At 39.2% G+C, this 15,452-nt stretch overlaps 1 protein-coding gene across 2 annotated transcripts in view; it reads right to left on the minus strand.

Annotated features, from left to right (window-relative positions):
- Positions 1 to 15,452, minus strand: part of PTPRO (protein tyrosine phosphatase receptor type O) — a gene marked incomplete at both ends in the record, with an annotated part of 223,204 nt that overhangs the window by 18,771 nt on the left and 188,981 nt on the right. Inside the window, 4 exons of one of the 2 annotated variants that reach the window (XM_084255653.1) lie at positions 4,263 to 4,344; positions 7,065 to 7,100; positions 11,901 to 11,984; positions 14,302 to 14,370. In XM_084255653.1, the coding sequence (XP_084111779.1) occupies positions 4,263 to 4,344; positions 7,065 to 7,100; positions 11,901 to 11,984; positions 14,302 to 14,370 (271 nt within the window). The remainder of the gene's footprint in view (positions 1 to 4,262; positions 4,345 to 7,064; positions 7,101 to 11,900; positions 11,985 to 14,301; positions 14,371 to 15,452) is intronic. The other variant, XM_084255654.1, reaches the window with a different exon arrangement.

Below are 15,452 nucleotides of genomic sequence, written 5' to 3' on the forward strand. Positions count from 1 at the left end.
GCATAATGTTATAAATGATGTAATTTCTCAATATGAGTGTGATCTTTCAATGTCAGTTGCAAAATGAATACAAGTATTAAGCATTAATACAAACAGAACAAATAACAGTTCAGGTACTGGATTTAGCTAGACCAGCTGATTTAGCCATTTTAATTCCTTCTCAGGCACCCCTGAGAAGAGGAAAGACTTTTTTTCTCTTAAGCCACTATTAATTATCAACTTCAGGAAAATTCAAGGGCTGCCATGTCAAAGGGGTGGCACCCTGAAATCAGAGAAGGGAGCACAATGTATCTCTACAAACAGATGAGTAATATTCCTGACACATACCCAGGAAGTGAGGTTCGGGGGGGAGTAGGGAACTCACAATGCCTGGGAGGCAGACAATGCACAAGGAAGTGAGGCAGATTACTGGGTCAGTGCTTGAGCAAATACTATTCTAACACTTACAGTCTGAGCCTGTGATTTAAAACAGGCTTCTGGACAGTAATTCACATTTTCCTCACCAGAGTATGGATGAAATATCAGGACTTGCACCAAATAAATTACATAAACCACCAATGATGTTCTAAGAACAAAGATATGTGAAAAAAGTGCTTTGAAATAAAAACACTAAACACTCCTTCAAATCAGGGCGTGATAGTTGATTTTCTGTGTGACCTTGGCTAGGTTCTAGTGCTAAGTTGCATGGGTGTTGCATACACATATTTCTTAGATAGGATCAGCATTTCAGTCAGCAGGCAGAGTAAAGCAGAGTCCCCTCCATCATGTGGGTGGCCTCACACAGTCAGCTGAGGGCCCTAAGGAAAAAGACGGATGTCCCCCAGGAGGAAACAATCCTGCCGCCAGCCTGCCTTTGGACTTAAGTGACAACATCAATTTTTCCCTGGGTCCCCAGCTCACCCTACAAATTTCTGTTCTGCCAGCTCCCACAGTTGTGTTAGCCACCTCCTTTCCATCTCATTCACTCGCCATCCTATTACATTATAGCTTCTCTATCCTGTTATCACAAATGTATCTCCGTTCTTTTTTTTCATGTGTGCGCATGCACGTGTGCATGTGTGTGTGCATGTACACATGTATTTGTGTATAAATATATTATTGGTTTTGTTCTCTGCAGAGCCCAGACTATCATGCCTCAGCTATAAAGCTTGGATAGACCCCTGGCCCACATTTAATCTAGTGAGTCTCAATAAATATGATTGACTTTGGATTAATTCCTTGTTGTGTGGGTCTGTCCCACCCACAGTAGAACATTTAAATCCCATTAAATAACCACAGGTAGCTTCTTCCTAAGTCATTATGACAACCAGAACCGCCCCACACAGTCCCACTCCAGGCCTGCTTCGTGCCTGCCCAGTTGAAAAGCACGTATTTAATGCAACCTCCCCATTTCACAGATGGAGAAACTGGGGTGACAAGAAATCATGATGTTTTTTCAGTATTCACTAGTGACAAACAGTGAAGGCCCAAGTTTTCAGATTCTGTTATTTTCTGTTATTAAATCCTATGAAATGATCCTGAATGTGCTTATTTTTACACAGAATACATAAAACCCCTCACCAGATTGTAAATCAAACCTTTAGCCCATGCAATTTTTAATTCTATTTTCCATAGATTTTTTTTCCTGAATGTTCATTTGTTTATTTAATCTGGAGAAGTGATATATATCATGGTTAAAAATTCAAACACTTTAATCCCAATAAATGTATTTTGCCTTAAAAACAAAACAAAACAAAACAATAGAGACCTACAATAGGAATTCTCCTTTTTCATCCATGTCTGCATGTTTGTATCCACATTGGTTTGTATTTGCTTATGGAGATGCTGGAAGTTTACCCAAGATGGATGAAAATGCAGGCATGGCTGAAAAAGGAGAATTCCTATTTTCCATAGTTTTGAAGCAGCTGGACTAGGATGCTAGTCCCTGATTGCTTGGGTCTCCCAGTGCCTTCTGTTTGGGGTAACACTCCCACCTTTCTTTGATCTAGCCACATGGTTCCCGTATGACCTGACCTGTTCCTCCTGTGTGATCACACTTCCCCGCAGCCCTGCCCACACCCTCCCACACTCTGCTGTAACTGGAGATCAAATCCTCCCTTCTTATTTTCCAAATGACACACAAAAAAGAGTCAATAGGTTCCTTTGGAAATCATGGGAACCATAGGACACAGGCTCAGAAGTTGTGTTTTTCACTCTAAAAGGTTGGTTTGCAATGAAAGACAGTGAGGCCAAGGCAGAGAGAAATGGAAATGAGAAGTACAAGGAGGGGGTCTCTACAGAGATATGACCCGTGTCCACTCCTGCCTGACACTGAGCTGCTTGCCTGCCCTCCTCCGGGTTTAGTTCCTTCGCGCTTCCTATGACTAAATGCAATACCTCATAACCTGTGAACAGACTTCCTTTTTCTTTGGTCTAAACTTTTTTGGGGGGGTTGTAGGAAAATTCATGATGTATTTTTTTTTTAAGATTTCTTTTGTTTTTTGCATAGAAGAACTGGGGTATAGGCCAGAGGTGCAGGGGGTGAGCAGATTCACCATACAGAGTGGGGAGCAGAACAGGCAGACTGACTGAAATATACTGCTGAGGGGAGCAGCGGGCAAGACACCATGTATGCTGCACCATGTGGGTCACCTCCCTGGCCAGGGATTGAACTCAGGCCATAGGGGTGATAGCACTGAGACTTAATCCCTAGGCCACCAGGGAGGCCCATTTTTTCAACATTTTTCAAACAAAAATGTATCATGGCTTTTCTTACAACCCAATAGTTTAAATTATGTTTCTGTCACTGCCAATTGAAATTATCTTCACTAAATCTTTTTTTTTTTTTTAAATAGGAATGCCATTCAGAAACAGTAACAGTCACAATGGGGTTTGATGGTGCAAACTGGGAGGTATCTAAATCCTTCTGGTAAAATATTTGTTCTGCCACCAAGAGTAATACTCCAGGAGGAGTTAAGAGGATTTTGAAACTTCAAGGGAGTTGAAAATGTGACTTGAGAATGGAAGTTTACATCATAAATTTTATTATTATTATCAGAGTTATCTAGATTTTCTTTCCTGAGCTTTGGCTGTGTTTTCTTATAAAAACTTTCCTTTCATTGACATACTTTTCAGAAAAGCCACCCTTACTGTAGAGCAATAGAAATCACACGTCTGTTTTTTGTGGTGACACTGTGTGTGGCTCCCAAAGTGTCTTCCACACCTGCCTGCATGCAGTGGGCAACTAAGTCTGTCTCCATTGTGGGATTTCTCATGATGGGGATATTGGAGGGTGCGGGGTTGAATTTATGTATAAGGTTCTTTTCACCCTTCACTTTCCTGATAATTTTAATCCACATGAGGACTACTGCTGTTGCTCACAGGCCAAAGCTGCCCCTGGCTGGCAAGAGGAGAGCAGAGATGATTATGAATGAGAATGCAGCCACACTGCAACCTGGTGTTTCACAGGAAAGAGGCCTGGAGAGGCTTTAAAATCAAGAACTAGAGAAGTCCTTTATCTTTCCCCAGTTTCCCTGAAGCATAGACTCCAGGAAACTGGCTAGAGAAATCTGAAGGCAGAAGGCCGCTGTGAACTGTGATATTCATGGGGCTGGCCATACTCCCCACACTGCTGAGATCCAGCCTTACTCATTCCCACCTACTCTGACACGTGGTCTTAGACTCAATGGAATATGTGTGCTTCCAAAAATGGTGGTATTTGCCAACTGTTTTCTTTTTTTGCAAACTCGGTAAAACTCTCTTTCTCCAATTTCTCCAAGAAAGGAAAACTAAAACCCACAAATGCAGAATAGTAGCAGTCCTTCAGCTATACACCCCCCCAGGCTCCTATAGGCCCAGAAGACAAAGGAGACTGATTTCATGCACCACCCACCCTTCCTGTGTCCTAAATAGCATGGGAAACACATAGAAAAGGTCCTGAAAGTGAAATTCTGTTTCAGATTTCAGTCCTCAGCTGCCTTCCTCTGCACAATTGATTGTCTTAGTTCTCAACAACAGTCTCTCCTATAACCATGTTGATCACTCATGCCAAGACCTGCACTGTCTTCGCCTGAGCTTGACTTGTGCCCTGACCTACTAAGCCAAGGCCAAAGTCCTCATTCTGAGCCATCACATTAGGCAGCCCTGGGCCAAGTCACTACCCTGCAGCCAGAAACCACACCCCAAGACCACCCAGTGAGCAGAAATTATACCAGAGCCACTCTGTTCACTCCATGCCCACCCAACACAGAGGGACAGAAGGCAGGAATACTGAATGCATGTACCTCAAACTGAAGAGAAAATTTGTAGTCAGAATCTTTGGCCATATCCTTGATGTAGGCGTCAAAGTCATCCAGTTGAACAGGGCTATGTCAAAAACAAAGAAATATATATTTTATTTATTTATTTTTAAGATTTATTTATTTATGCATACAAGAACGGGGGTATAGGCCAGAGGTGTAGGGAGTGAGAGGATTATCCAGAGACAGAGTAGGGAGTAGGACAGGTAGATTGACTGAAATCCACTGTTGAAGGGAGCAGCAGGTGAGTCAGGAGAGGTCTGCTGCGCCATGTGGGTAGCTCCCTGGCCAGGGATTGAACTCGTGCTGCAGAGGCTAAGGATTGCTTCATAGTGCGCTGCTTACCCCCTTGCGCCACCAGAGAGGCCCGAAATACATATTTTAAAGATCTGTCGATAGGCATAATCTATTGTTTGACACCATACTTCTTAAACACAAAAAACTTCCTCAGAGAAGATAGTGTTACTTCTAGGTGGTTAGCTTTCTTTTTTTTTTAAAAAAAAAAAAAAAAAAACCAAAAACATTTATTTATTTACTTAGAAGAATTGGGGTATAGGTATAGGACAGAGGTGCTGGGGGTGAAAGGATTCACCAGAGACAGAATGGGGAGCAGAACAGGTGGTTCTACTGAATATACATACACACACACACACTATAATCTACATTATGTACAAATAGTACATGACATAAATATATAATAGTTAATAGATTTTGTTTAAAGGCATTGATAAGCTGATCTGATGGATTTATGCTGAAATTTTAGCAGATTTTAAAGGATACTTTACCTCTTAGATAATACATTTAAACGTTTTACTTAGTGACAATGATTTGTAGCAGCAAAACACCCTTGTCTGTGACGATTTCCACGTCATTTTGTTCTTAGGCCTCCAAGGTAGGCAGGTACATTAGCCATGTGCTCCGATGAGAAGCAGCCTGAGGGTCCAAGATCACATGACCACCACATGGCAGAACCCTACCTAGAAGCCCCACACTCAGCCATCCTTCCAGAGTGTCCTGGCCTGAGCTCCCTCCTCTAGGAGCTGTCTTTATGGAGCGGATTCACTCAAAAGCTGGATTTCAGAATTTTACCTGCTATTGCTTTGCCCAGTATGAAGAGAGAATGAAAAATCACAGAAAACATTCATGGATCAGAAAAGCAAGGAGGAGAGAGAAGAGAGATGAAGGAGGAACAGAATGAACATGAGGACAAGGGAGAGGACGGTAAGGAGGAGAAAAAGAAGGCTGCAAGGGAGCAGAGGTCAACAGGAGATCAACGGGACAAAGATTCTGAGGGAAGAGGGAGAGAGGAGAGGGAAAGGAGTTGTGGATTACAGACTAGTGGACACAGGAAAGGGAAACCCAGGGTATCGTGTGTGTGAGTGTGCGTGCGCGTGTGCATGCACGTGCATTTGGAGTAAAAAAATAAAGAGAAGGTCAATTGAAGGTGTGAAGTTTTGGGGAGAGTTTCTCAAGAAAAGGGTGTTAGAAAAAGAAAGAGGATTAGAAGGGAAACGAGAAGAGGGAAGGAAAGCGGAAGCTGCTTGGGTGTGAGATTTGGGTTCTTTCCATCTGTAGCTCCACCCCAACTTCTAGACACATCCTACTTCTCCTCCTCCTTTCTGCCTGGGTCTTGGGAGAATGAAGCCCTGTTGGAGTCTCCCCTCTTAGTCTAAAGAGCATGAGCCCTAACAGCTCTAGCCCTAACAGCTCTAGCCTACACTTCTACACCTCACTGAGTAACCTGAGCAATAATTTTGGGCAACAAAGTCTTCGTTTCACTCCTTACATGTGATGGTACATCTCTGTTTAGGCTCATCTTGTCTGTCCTACATCACTTGCTAGATGCCCAAGGAAAGCATACTGATTTGAGGCATAGTTAGGAAAACAGTATTTTATCTATGTGTGCCCCAAAATTATGTCACTCAAGGATAAATAGAAATATTCTATGCCATTTTTTTTTGTATTATATATGCCATGATTTCTTCCCATCTTTCTACCTACTTCCTTTGGATACTAAAGGTTTGGCTGGAAAGCTTACCTACATTCTTATATTAATTTACCAATATTCTAGTCTAGGTAAGTATCAAGAAAAACTCTATTTATGGGAATGTTCTACCCTTTATATGTAGAGTTTTAACTAGAGGTCTGGAGGTCATAACACAATTAGGCTTTTGAAGTCAACTGATAGCTCATGCTTACCCATCAGAATCTGAATTTTTATGCCTTAACAGTTCAGTAGGCAAGTGAATCCACAGGCTAGCTGGAGTAATTATCCTTTTCTATTCATTATAAAGATTTTCTGAGACAGCATTTCTCAAAGTGTTTAATACAACACCAAACAGAGTTAAAGGCTTTGCAATTAGTACAGAATTTAAAAAAAGGGCAAAGCTTTTGTACAAGTTTTATATAGCTAAATATTATTTTTTAACAGATTTAGACTAGTAGATGTCCTTCTGCAAGACTTCCATAGTCCCTAACAACTCATTCTTTCTCAGAGTCCATATAGTGAGAATCTTCCTTTTTTCTGATATGCTTTCTTATGTATGGATACATCAACATGTGACAGCTAAGCTATTAGAATATGTATTTGTCTCTTTCTTTAGCATCCTTTCCATTTGAAGATAAGTACTCTTTTGATATGGATTAAGATCATTCCAAATTGAAAATCTCAAGATGATTATCACAATCCAATCATGACAACAATAAGAATATAACAAAGGCAATACAATCATCATGAAGAACATTTTTACGTGAAATATTTTCAAATGAAATAGTAAGAAAACTTACTTAGTCAGTTTCCTCTTCTTTAAACCATTTTTACTCCTGAGAATTAAAAAAAAAAAAAAGACAAATTTATCTGGGCAAAAGAATTGATTGACATAGTGATTAAACTTGAAGAGCTTAAATAATTACATCAGACACCTCAATTTTATTTAATTTTTTTAAACATACCTCAGATTTGTTTAATTATGTCTCCTTAAAAGAGAAGATAATTTCAGATTCAATTTTTTAGACTCCATTAGATACAGGAACATACAATCACTTTATACTTTGTATTTGGCAGAAACTGAATTCTAGAAATCTACCTTCTTGCTAAATTAAGTTGCTAAAGTATTTCTCAAATAAATAGAACTACCTATTACCTGAATGCTCTGGATTCTACAGGCAAGAAGGAAAAACTTGGGGGACAAAAGTGAGAGGTTATGATGGGGGTGTGGATGTGTTGGTTTCCTAATTTAAAATGAAAATGACCTTTCAAGTGGTTTTGTTGGGAGTGTGAATTTGTGCTATCACCATGGGCTGATATTATAGCTCATGTAATTCTACGGCATTATTCTTCTAACTCATTTTTAAAGTTATCTGAAGAACTGCACTACCTGTTTGTTCTTAATTCATCACCAGCCTGTACCCTGCCCACTCTTACACCCCTTGCTCAGCAGCCCTTCGCCCCCAGAGTGGAGCACAGTCAGCGGAACACGAGGTGGCCGGTCAGCAGACGCCTACTGAATTGAAAGCACTCTTTGCTACCCTTGCGGTTTGACTTTTGATTCAAATATGAATCTGATAGTAAAAGTAGTTGTGTGAAGTGCCCTTGGGGAAGCAGGACCTGTGGCTGGAGGGGATGCAGTGCAGGAGAGATGTAGGGGAAGAGTCACAAAGGCGAGAGGCCTTTCTGGTTCACATTTTCTGGTCTCAGGTAGTTTTTATTTCTTCTCATTTCAACAGTTTCTCTTCTGATTTTTCCTGCTCTCAACCTCTTCTCGTCTTCCATCCTCGGAATTACAGGAAGACACTCCAGTTTTTACTTTGTCTCTCCCAGACATTGGGAAGCTGAAGAAGCAGCATCTTATCCTTGGCTCTGGCAGCGCTAATGGAGTCGAGTCTAGGAATCCCACTTTTGCTCGTTGTAGTAGGAGCTGATTAGTGCTTTATAAAAGCAGAATGTTAGCACAGATAGCCAGCAGTCTGGTGAAGCGAGGATCCTGCCAACATATTTTATGATTGGGAATGAAATGAAAAAAAAAAAAAACCAACCTTTTCTATTCAAACAGACTTTTAGGGAAACTGGAAAGAAATGTATGTGGGAGGCGACACTGAATAAATTCAGTGCTGAAATATTAAACTGCTACTATTCAGCAGCTGTGTTGAAACCCAATTCGTGGGGGAGATGAATTTTTCCTTTCACTCTCGTTCAGGCATTGAATGAACTGTGAGAGTGATGGACAATTCCACCACGGTTTCTGCTGGACCGATGGTCATGTGGCCATATGTTTTCATGACTAGTGGACAACTCTCATTGTTCCACTTAGGTCCTACTGAATTCCTGAAGATCCCAAAGGGTTTCTATATCCTAAAACTGTGGGACATGACTGGACTTAATAACTTCACAGCCACACTGATAGAATTTTCCTCTGCTGTGCTAATTCTAAGACTAAAATGAAAGGAAAATTTACTTTCCAACACATAAGTGAAACCTTCGCTAGCAATTTGAACTTCAGGGCATTCTGGAAAAAGCCAGTCGGTGTGCAGGTTACCATGAACGTGATGGGTGATGAATAGGGCTTGGTCTAGATTTTAGTCTAACTGATTTTAATCTAACTGATAAACAATACCCATCAGGCATTTTATCTCCATAAAGGATCAGGTACTTCTAATTTTTCTCTTACACTTGCATTAGGTAAGGTTCAAAACCTTCCAAGAACTTCAAGAAGATGCATTTTTTTTCTAAATTCTTTATGATTTGGACAGTCTTGCACCATTACTAAAATGTATTTTGGAGAGGAATACGAAGCCAAGGCATGGGATTTATACTGATAGAAAACAAAGACCCTAGATGTTCCAGATTTCCTAAGCACTATTTACTCTTTATGAGCTGAGAGGAAATGACCCCCAAATTTAAAAAGGTCACTACAGTGACATCTCTCTCCAAGCACAACATGCCCCGAGTGCAAGTCAAGCTGAGCTTTGTAAACCAGAGACGTGGACCAAACACAGGCCAATGAATGCTGGAGGGCAGCAGGGTGACCGGGAGTGAAAAAGGGAAGGGAGAGCAGGGAGTCCTGGTGGCCTAGTCCAAATGAGGGGGTTTACTGAGAGTGGGAGACACCACCCGAAAGCCTTCAAGGCCTCGGTGCTGGCCGAGTTCAGTGGGGAGACTGCTGCATGTCAATTCTGTGGTTCCATGCAGATTCCCTACCCACCCAGGAAAAGATTATGAAGGAGTATCACACCCTCCACCCAGAGGCTTCGGGAGGACTTTAGAAAGTCCACAGGAACACACCTTTCCAAGAAGTTGAGAGTTCAAAGAAGAGTGGTCAGTTCTCTAGGAAGTTGTTTCCTTATTGCTCAGGAAAAGAAACGGTCCTTCTAGATACTTGTGCCTCAGAATTCAAGGTTATTCTTTTATAAAACTGAGGGGGATACTCTTCACGACTTGAATATTAAAATGATTCAACAGTCAAGAAAATGAGAACTTAAAGGAAACTTTTTTTCAGAGTGAAGAACAGATTTCAAAGATCTGGCTTTGGAACCTGGGTTTTCTAGATAGTGTGATGTTAAGTCAGTCTCCTTAAACCTCAATTTCCTGTGGTGCTGGTCAGCAAGGTAGCTGAAATGTGACAACAAACACCTCTGAAGGAGGGATACAAATGATTACTCAGTGGATGAAAGCAGAGAGAGAGTTCCCTGGTTAGCAGATGAAGAGAAAAGCAGCAAGTACAAGGGATCTGGGCAGCTTTGTGTGTTCTGGACTGCGTTTGGAAAGCAGGTACCATGCCTTGTGCTTCTTCTTTATCTGTCACAGACCAAGCAGGGTGGAGAATATGGCTCCTGTTTGTATATTTTCATTGGCTGCTACATGTGTGGTTTACACAAAAGTGAAAGAATGCACATGGTTCTCCAAGTCACCTTCTCTTCCCACCTGGAGACCATCCAGAGCCACTACTTTTTAAAAAAATGACTGAGGGGAATTGCTCTCCTACCTCGGTCTCATGCTATGGGGTCAGCTCCCTAATTAGCAGGCCTTGAAGACTGTCCAACAGTGAAGCATAATAAGGAAGACATGTAAATAACCACAGGCCCAACATATATTTAAAATGAACTGTTTTGAGAAATTGAAAAAATCAGAGATTAAGCAGAGAAATGAAAGTGCTATTGTATGAATCTTTTCATTGAATGCATCAGCGAGTTGGGTACTTTTGCTACATACATCATAATGAACAAAGTACTCCCAAGTACACTCATAGGATTTGTAGATGCTGAATTAAGAGTAAATATATATTTTGAAGATCAAAATGTAATTTATATTTACCATTCACACTTGCAAACCACCCCATACTAAAAATGACTGTTAACAAACTTGGAATAATAGCACCCGGGTCTGTAATGCCCAGAATATTCTTCTGATTTCATGACATGTACATCAGTGTCTTAAAAGTTTTTCTTTGCTCCTTTTTTAAAATATATTTTTTACATCATTGTTCATTTTTGAACAATGTTTTCTTCCCCCCAAGCTCTTTTTAAGAAGAATATAAATTCTGGCTTTAACACTCTACATTGTGAGGCAGTCTCTTTAAAAATAGTTTTTCCACTGCAATCTCAAGTCCTAAACTGTGCCAGCTGTATTGCTTCTGTCCTCAGGGGAACTGAAGAACATTTGATCAATTGTGTATTTGAATTATTCTCCAGAATGCTTTTCTACACCCCCATAGGCCATTTTTTTCCCAGTCCTTGAACCATTTCTCTTGCTTTTTTCCTAAGTCCTCCTTAAATAGCCATGTTTCTGGATTTGTCCATACATAATTTTATACCTAAATCCCATGGACAATAATTTTTGAGTCAGTTCTCTAGGAAGTTGTTCCTTTTTTCCTTACTGCTCAGGAAAGAAATGGTCCTTCTAGATACTTTGCCTCAGAATTCAAGGTTATTATTTTTTAATATTAAAGGGGCTACTCTTGACAATTTGAATATTAAAATGATTCAAAAGTCAAGAAAATGAGAACTTAAAGGAAACTTACAGAGAGAAGAACAGATTTCAGACATATGGTTTTGGAACCTGGGTTTTCCAGATAGTGTGATGTTAAGACAATCTCCTTAAACCTCTTTTTCCTCATCTCTGAAGTGGGTTAGCTAATACTCTTCAGAGTTGTCAGAACAGTTCCACGAAAGGTATACACAGTCTGTTCAATATTCACCAAGTTAGCATTGTTAATAAAACCACTAAGAACCCAAATACAGAATTATTCTGTATGTCTCTACCTTAATGCATTTTCCCCCTTCTAAGAAGTAGGGCGCTTTCTAAAGGATTCAGATAGTAAGGCAAACAGAAAGCATCATTTACAGAGATGAGAGACCCACGTGTTAGCTCAATGAAGAAACAATTGTCTGGTAAAAATAGAAGAAAACTTGCCAAGAACATCACAAGAAGCAAAATTAGTTGAGAAAACAATATTTCTAGCAATCTTTAATTGGTACCTTTATCTGCTTCAATTCATTTCAATAAATGCTTAATCATTTTAGATGACTAACACATAAAATAACCTAAAAGAACATTCCTTTTTGTTTAGTTCTTGAAAGCTAACTTTTAAAGACTCTGTTAGGTAAACAGTAAAAAAAGTCACTTACCAAGGATTAATATAAAATGCCAAAAGATAATCAGTCCAAAGACATGAGGGTAGCAGGGTTAAGAAAGCAAATATACTCCTACGCCTGTGAGCATTAATAGATAACAGATGTAAAGATGAAAAAGTGGCAAGAATTAGTAATATAAACTGTGAACAGGTATCAGTAAATTACCTACAGGGATCAATTAAAATGACAAGCATCTTAATTATGATTAAATATTATTCCATTCTGTGAAATTTAAATGTGAGGGCTTAAGTGCTATCATATTGGCAAAATCAGTTTTATTCACACATAGGCTTATTGTAATCAGATATATTTCTTTCCACTTATTTTGTGTTAATTAGTCTGCTATTAGGTGATTACATTTTGCATTCAGTTAAATGAGGTTCTTAAGTGTCTTGTTAGTTATCTCAAGTCTTATTCTTAGATAGTAAACTTCCAATGCTTAATCCTATTTTAAGAAACCTCTGTAACATCATTTGATAGCTATACAGCAGCTCTCATTAGGTAATATAAAAGATCAGCTTACATATACGGAGTCTGGTAAAGACTCAGCTTTTGGGACACATTCTTTTAAGACTCCATTACGAGCTGTGACTTTCCATGTTGCTTTTAGTTTAATAAATATGATTTCCAAAAGAATAACCCTGAAAACAGAGCTGAGTTATAACACTCAGGGAGCATTCATTGCAGATAAGTAGCTTATTATCCACTGCTCAATCTGTACTTTTAGAAATATCAACTGAATGGGAACAAAACTACTTGTTCCACTTTAATTCTAGTTTAGATTATAATCTAAAGTGTCTGGATTGAATCCAATTTCAGATATTTAAACCACTTATAAAATAGAACATTCATTAATGAAGTTTTAAAAATATCCTGTGGCTGCTTGGATAGTTATTCTGAGAATTAGGGAGGAGGGAATGTTGTCACTTTGTCATGTTAACGATGACAAGTCCCCACTGAGATATCTATTCCCAGGCAGTCAGAAGATGCTAGTGCTGGCAAAACTGTCTTTGCCAACAGCTATAGAATGTTCTTGATCTTATAGATATGTCCTGAAGTGAATTCTTTCTATCCTCTTTTCTCCCAAACCTGGTCTCCCTCACTGAGTCAACTGTGACCAGTTGTTTCTTTGGTCAGTCAGCACGTACAAGGCACGAATATAATTGGATCAATTCTTAGCTGCATCACTCATGAGTGCTCTGTGCCTGGACCTTTCTTAAGGGCAGACCATACAAAAGACAAATATTAGTCTCTGCATCTTGGAAGGAATGTTAATATATTAACCTATTCTAGTAGCGTTTCTAACTTTTCACCATCTAGGGTTTATGGATTCCTCTTTCTCACGGTTGGATTAATCATGTATCCATAGCAAAATTTTATTCAGGGTACAATGGAAAAATAGTCCAACCTAGTGTCTTGTTAAAAAGAACCCTATGTCACCTAGATTTCCAACTAAAGCGAGAATCCAATGCTCACTCAGAGAAGTACAATTTATATTTTAAATAAAGCCCTTTCTCTCACTGATTCAATGGAGTAAACTTTCTAGTCTCACAAACCTATTCTTTAGGATAACCACCTTGGTGGCATAAAAAAAAAAAACCCAGTACAGCATCACTTCTCAAGGATTAATACGAAATGTACATTTTTAAATATGCTTTACATGGTTACTTGCAACAAAAGAAACAAACCAAACTATTGATAGATCCTAGAAGCAGTGCTGACTTGATATTAAATGATTATTTAGTCATTCTGTTGGGTATTCATTGTGGAGTATAAAATACTAATTCACAGGTATCATTGTTAGTTATAATGTCAAGCAATTGAATCTTCTGACAATCAACACTTTTATAATTCTCACAATACCTCCTTCTCCTCCGGGTCCTTAATACGTGAACATCAGGAAAAGTGAGGGTGTTTTCTCAGGGGAATTGCCTGCTGTTGCTGTTTGGTGTGAGAGTTGAGCGCCCTGGCTGGACACTGCTACTTGAGTTGTACACAGAAATGGGACCCCGCCCGCAGGTGCCAACATGTGAGTTTTTAGTAGAGACACTGCTCGGTCTCCACAGCTTCAATGGAACCTCCCCTGGTCTTTGCACCCACACTTCTCAGTGCAGGGCTGCATGTAAGTCCTGCCTCACACTTTAATATAGTAAAACAGAGCAGATGATGATATTGTCGCTACTTTAGAGCTCTATTAAACTAATGTTTACCAGTGCATTCTTGAAAAGCAGCTAATTTTTGAAAGCCACTATCAAACTATAAAAGGCTAATCACACCAAATAGTTTATTCCCAAAAGAGAGGAAAAAGAAGTCTGGAGCACCCTCTGCTTTGCCTAGCTACCTGGGGCTAGTTCCAGGGAAAGATTTTGGAGGAAGCAAACAATCCAGTACTCACCAGTTGTAGGGAAGCTTGCCATCCCTCTCTAAGGACGCGAAATTGACAAAAGTTCCAGCTCCACACTCCCTGTTTAAAAGGAACCATAAAATCAAGTGACCTTGACATGAGAGTCTTATCTGGCTTATCACAGTAGGACATTAGACAAAAAAGCTAATGTGAGTTCCTTGTGTTCCTCTTTTACAAACCATGCAAAATATAAAGATAAAACAACTTTTCAAAAGGTTGCACACTCCCCAAGCAAATCAATTGAAGCCAAAAGGATTCACTACCTAATCCTTTCCAAAGGGCACTGATGGTTCTAATATAAATCTTTGATCTATTTGGGATATAGTATTTTTTTAACAAAGCCTTCAATGGTAAAATACAGACACTCCCAGACATCAGTTGAGGGCTTTTAATTTTTAGTAGACTCATTGTGGGATTTTCTTTTTAAAACATTTTGGCTTCCTCTTTATCATGATGGTGGGTTAAGCTGGATTGTTCTCTTCCTCCAAAATCTTTCCCTCATGTGTGATGTCTCTATTACTTATCACTTGAGGTAAAAGTAAGAGTGCTTCCTCTGGAAATAGATCAGCTTTGCAGTACAGAGTTCTTGAGATGATTGTTTACTAATCTCTTAGTAAAAAATACTGTCAATGTGTTTTTCCAGAAGCAGAGAACAAAGGTAACATATTCATGTACCTTCTCCACCTTTTTGCCTGTCATGACCATGATAAATAGCATAGCTCATGCATCTCCTACTTTCCTCTCTATGAAATTCATGGTACTTATGCAGAATTAAAGCAGCAATTTTGATGAAATTTATACAATGTATTCCTTATCAGAGTATTCTAATAGCTTTCTTCTTTTGGAAAATATATTAACATACTTTTATAAAAATACTGTGTTATAAATTATAGTAATTCATTTTCATATGTCAATTTCCAATATAAGGAATTTAGTTTACCTTTAATTCAAGGGTTTTAAATCTGGGGTCCAAGGAAAAAAGTATATCTTTATTTACATAACCTAAAACTGAAATACAGCAATTCTGTCCATTACTAAAGTGGGCAACAAGCCACAATAATATCATCGATAATTGTGAGATTTTTCTAAGACAGTGCAGATATTTTTCTGCAGGTATTAAAATATTGTCCATATTGATCACT

This window comes from Talpa europaea (genome assembly GCF_964194135.1).
Source record: "Talpa europaea genome assembly, chromosome: 15".
In the NCBI taxonomy this organism is placed as follows: domain Eukaryota; kingdom Metazoa; phylum Chordata; class Mammalia; order Eulipotyphla; family Talpidae; genus Talpa; species Talpa europaea.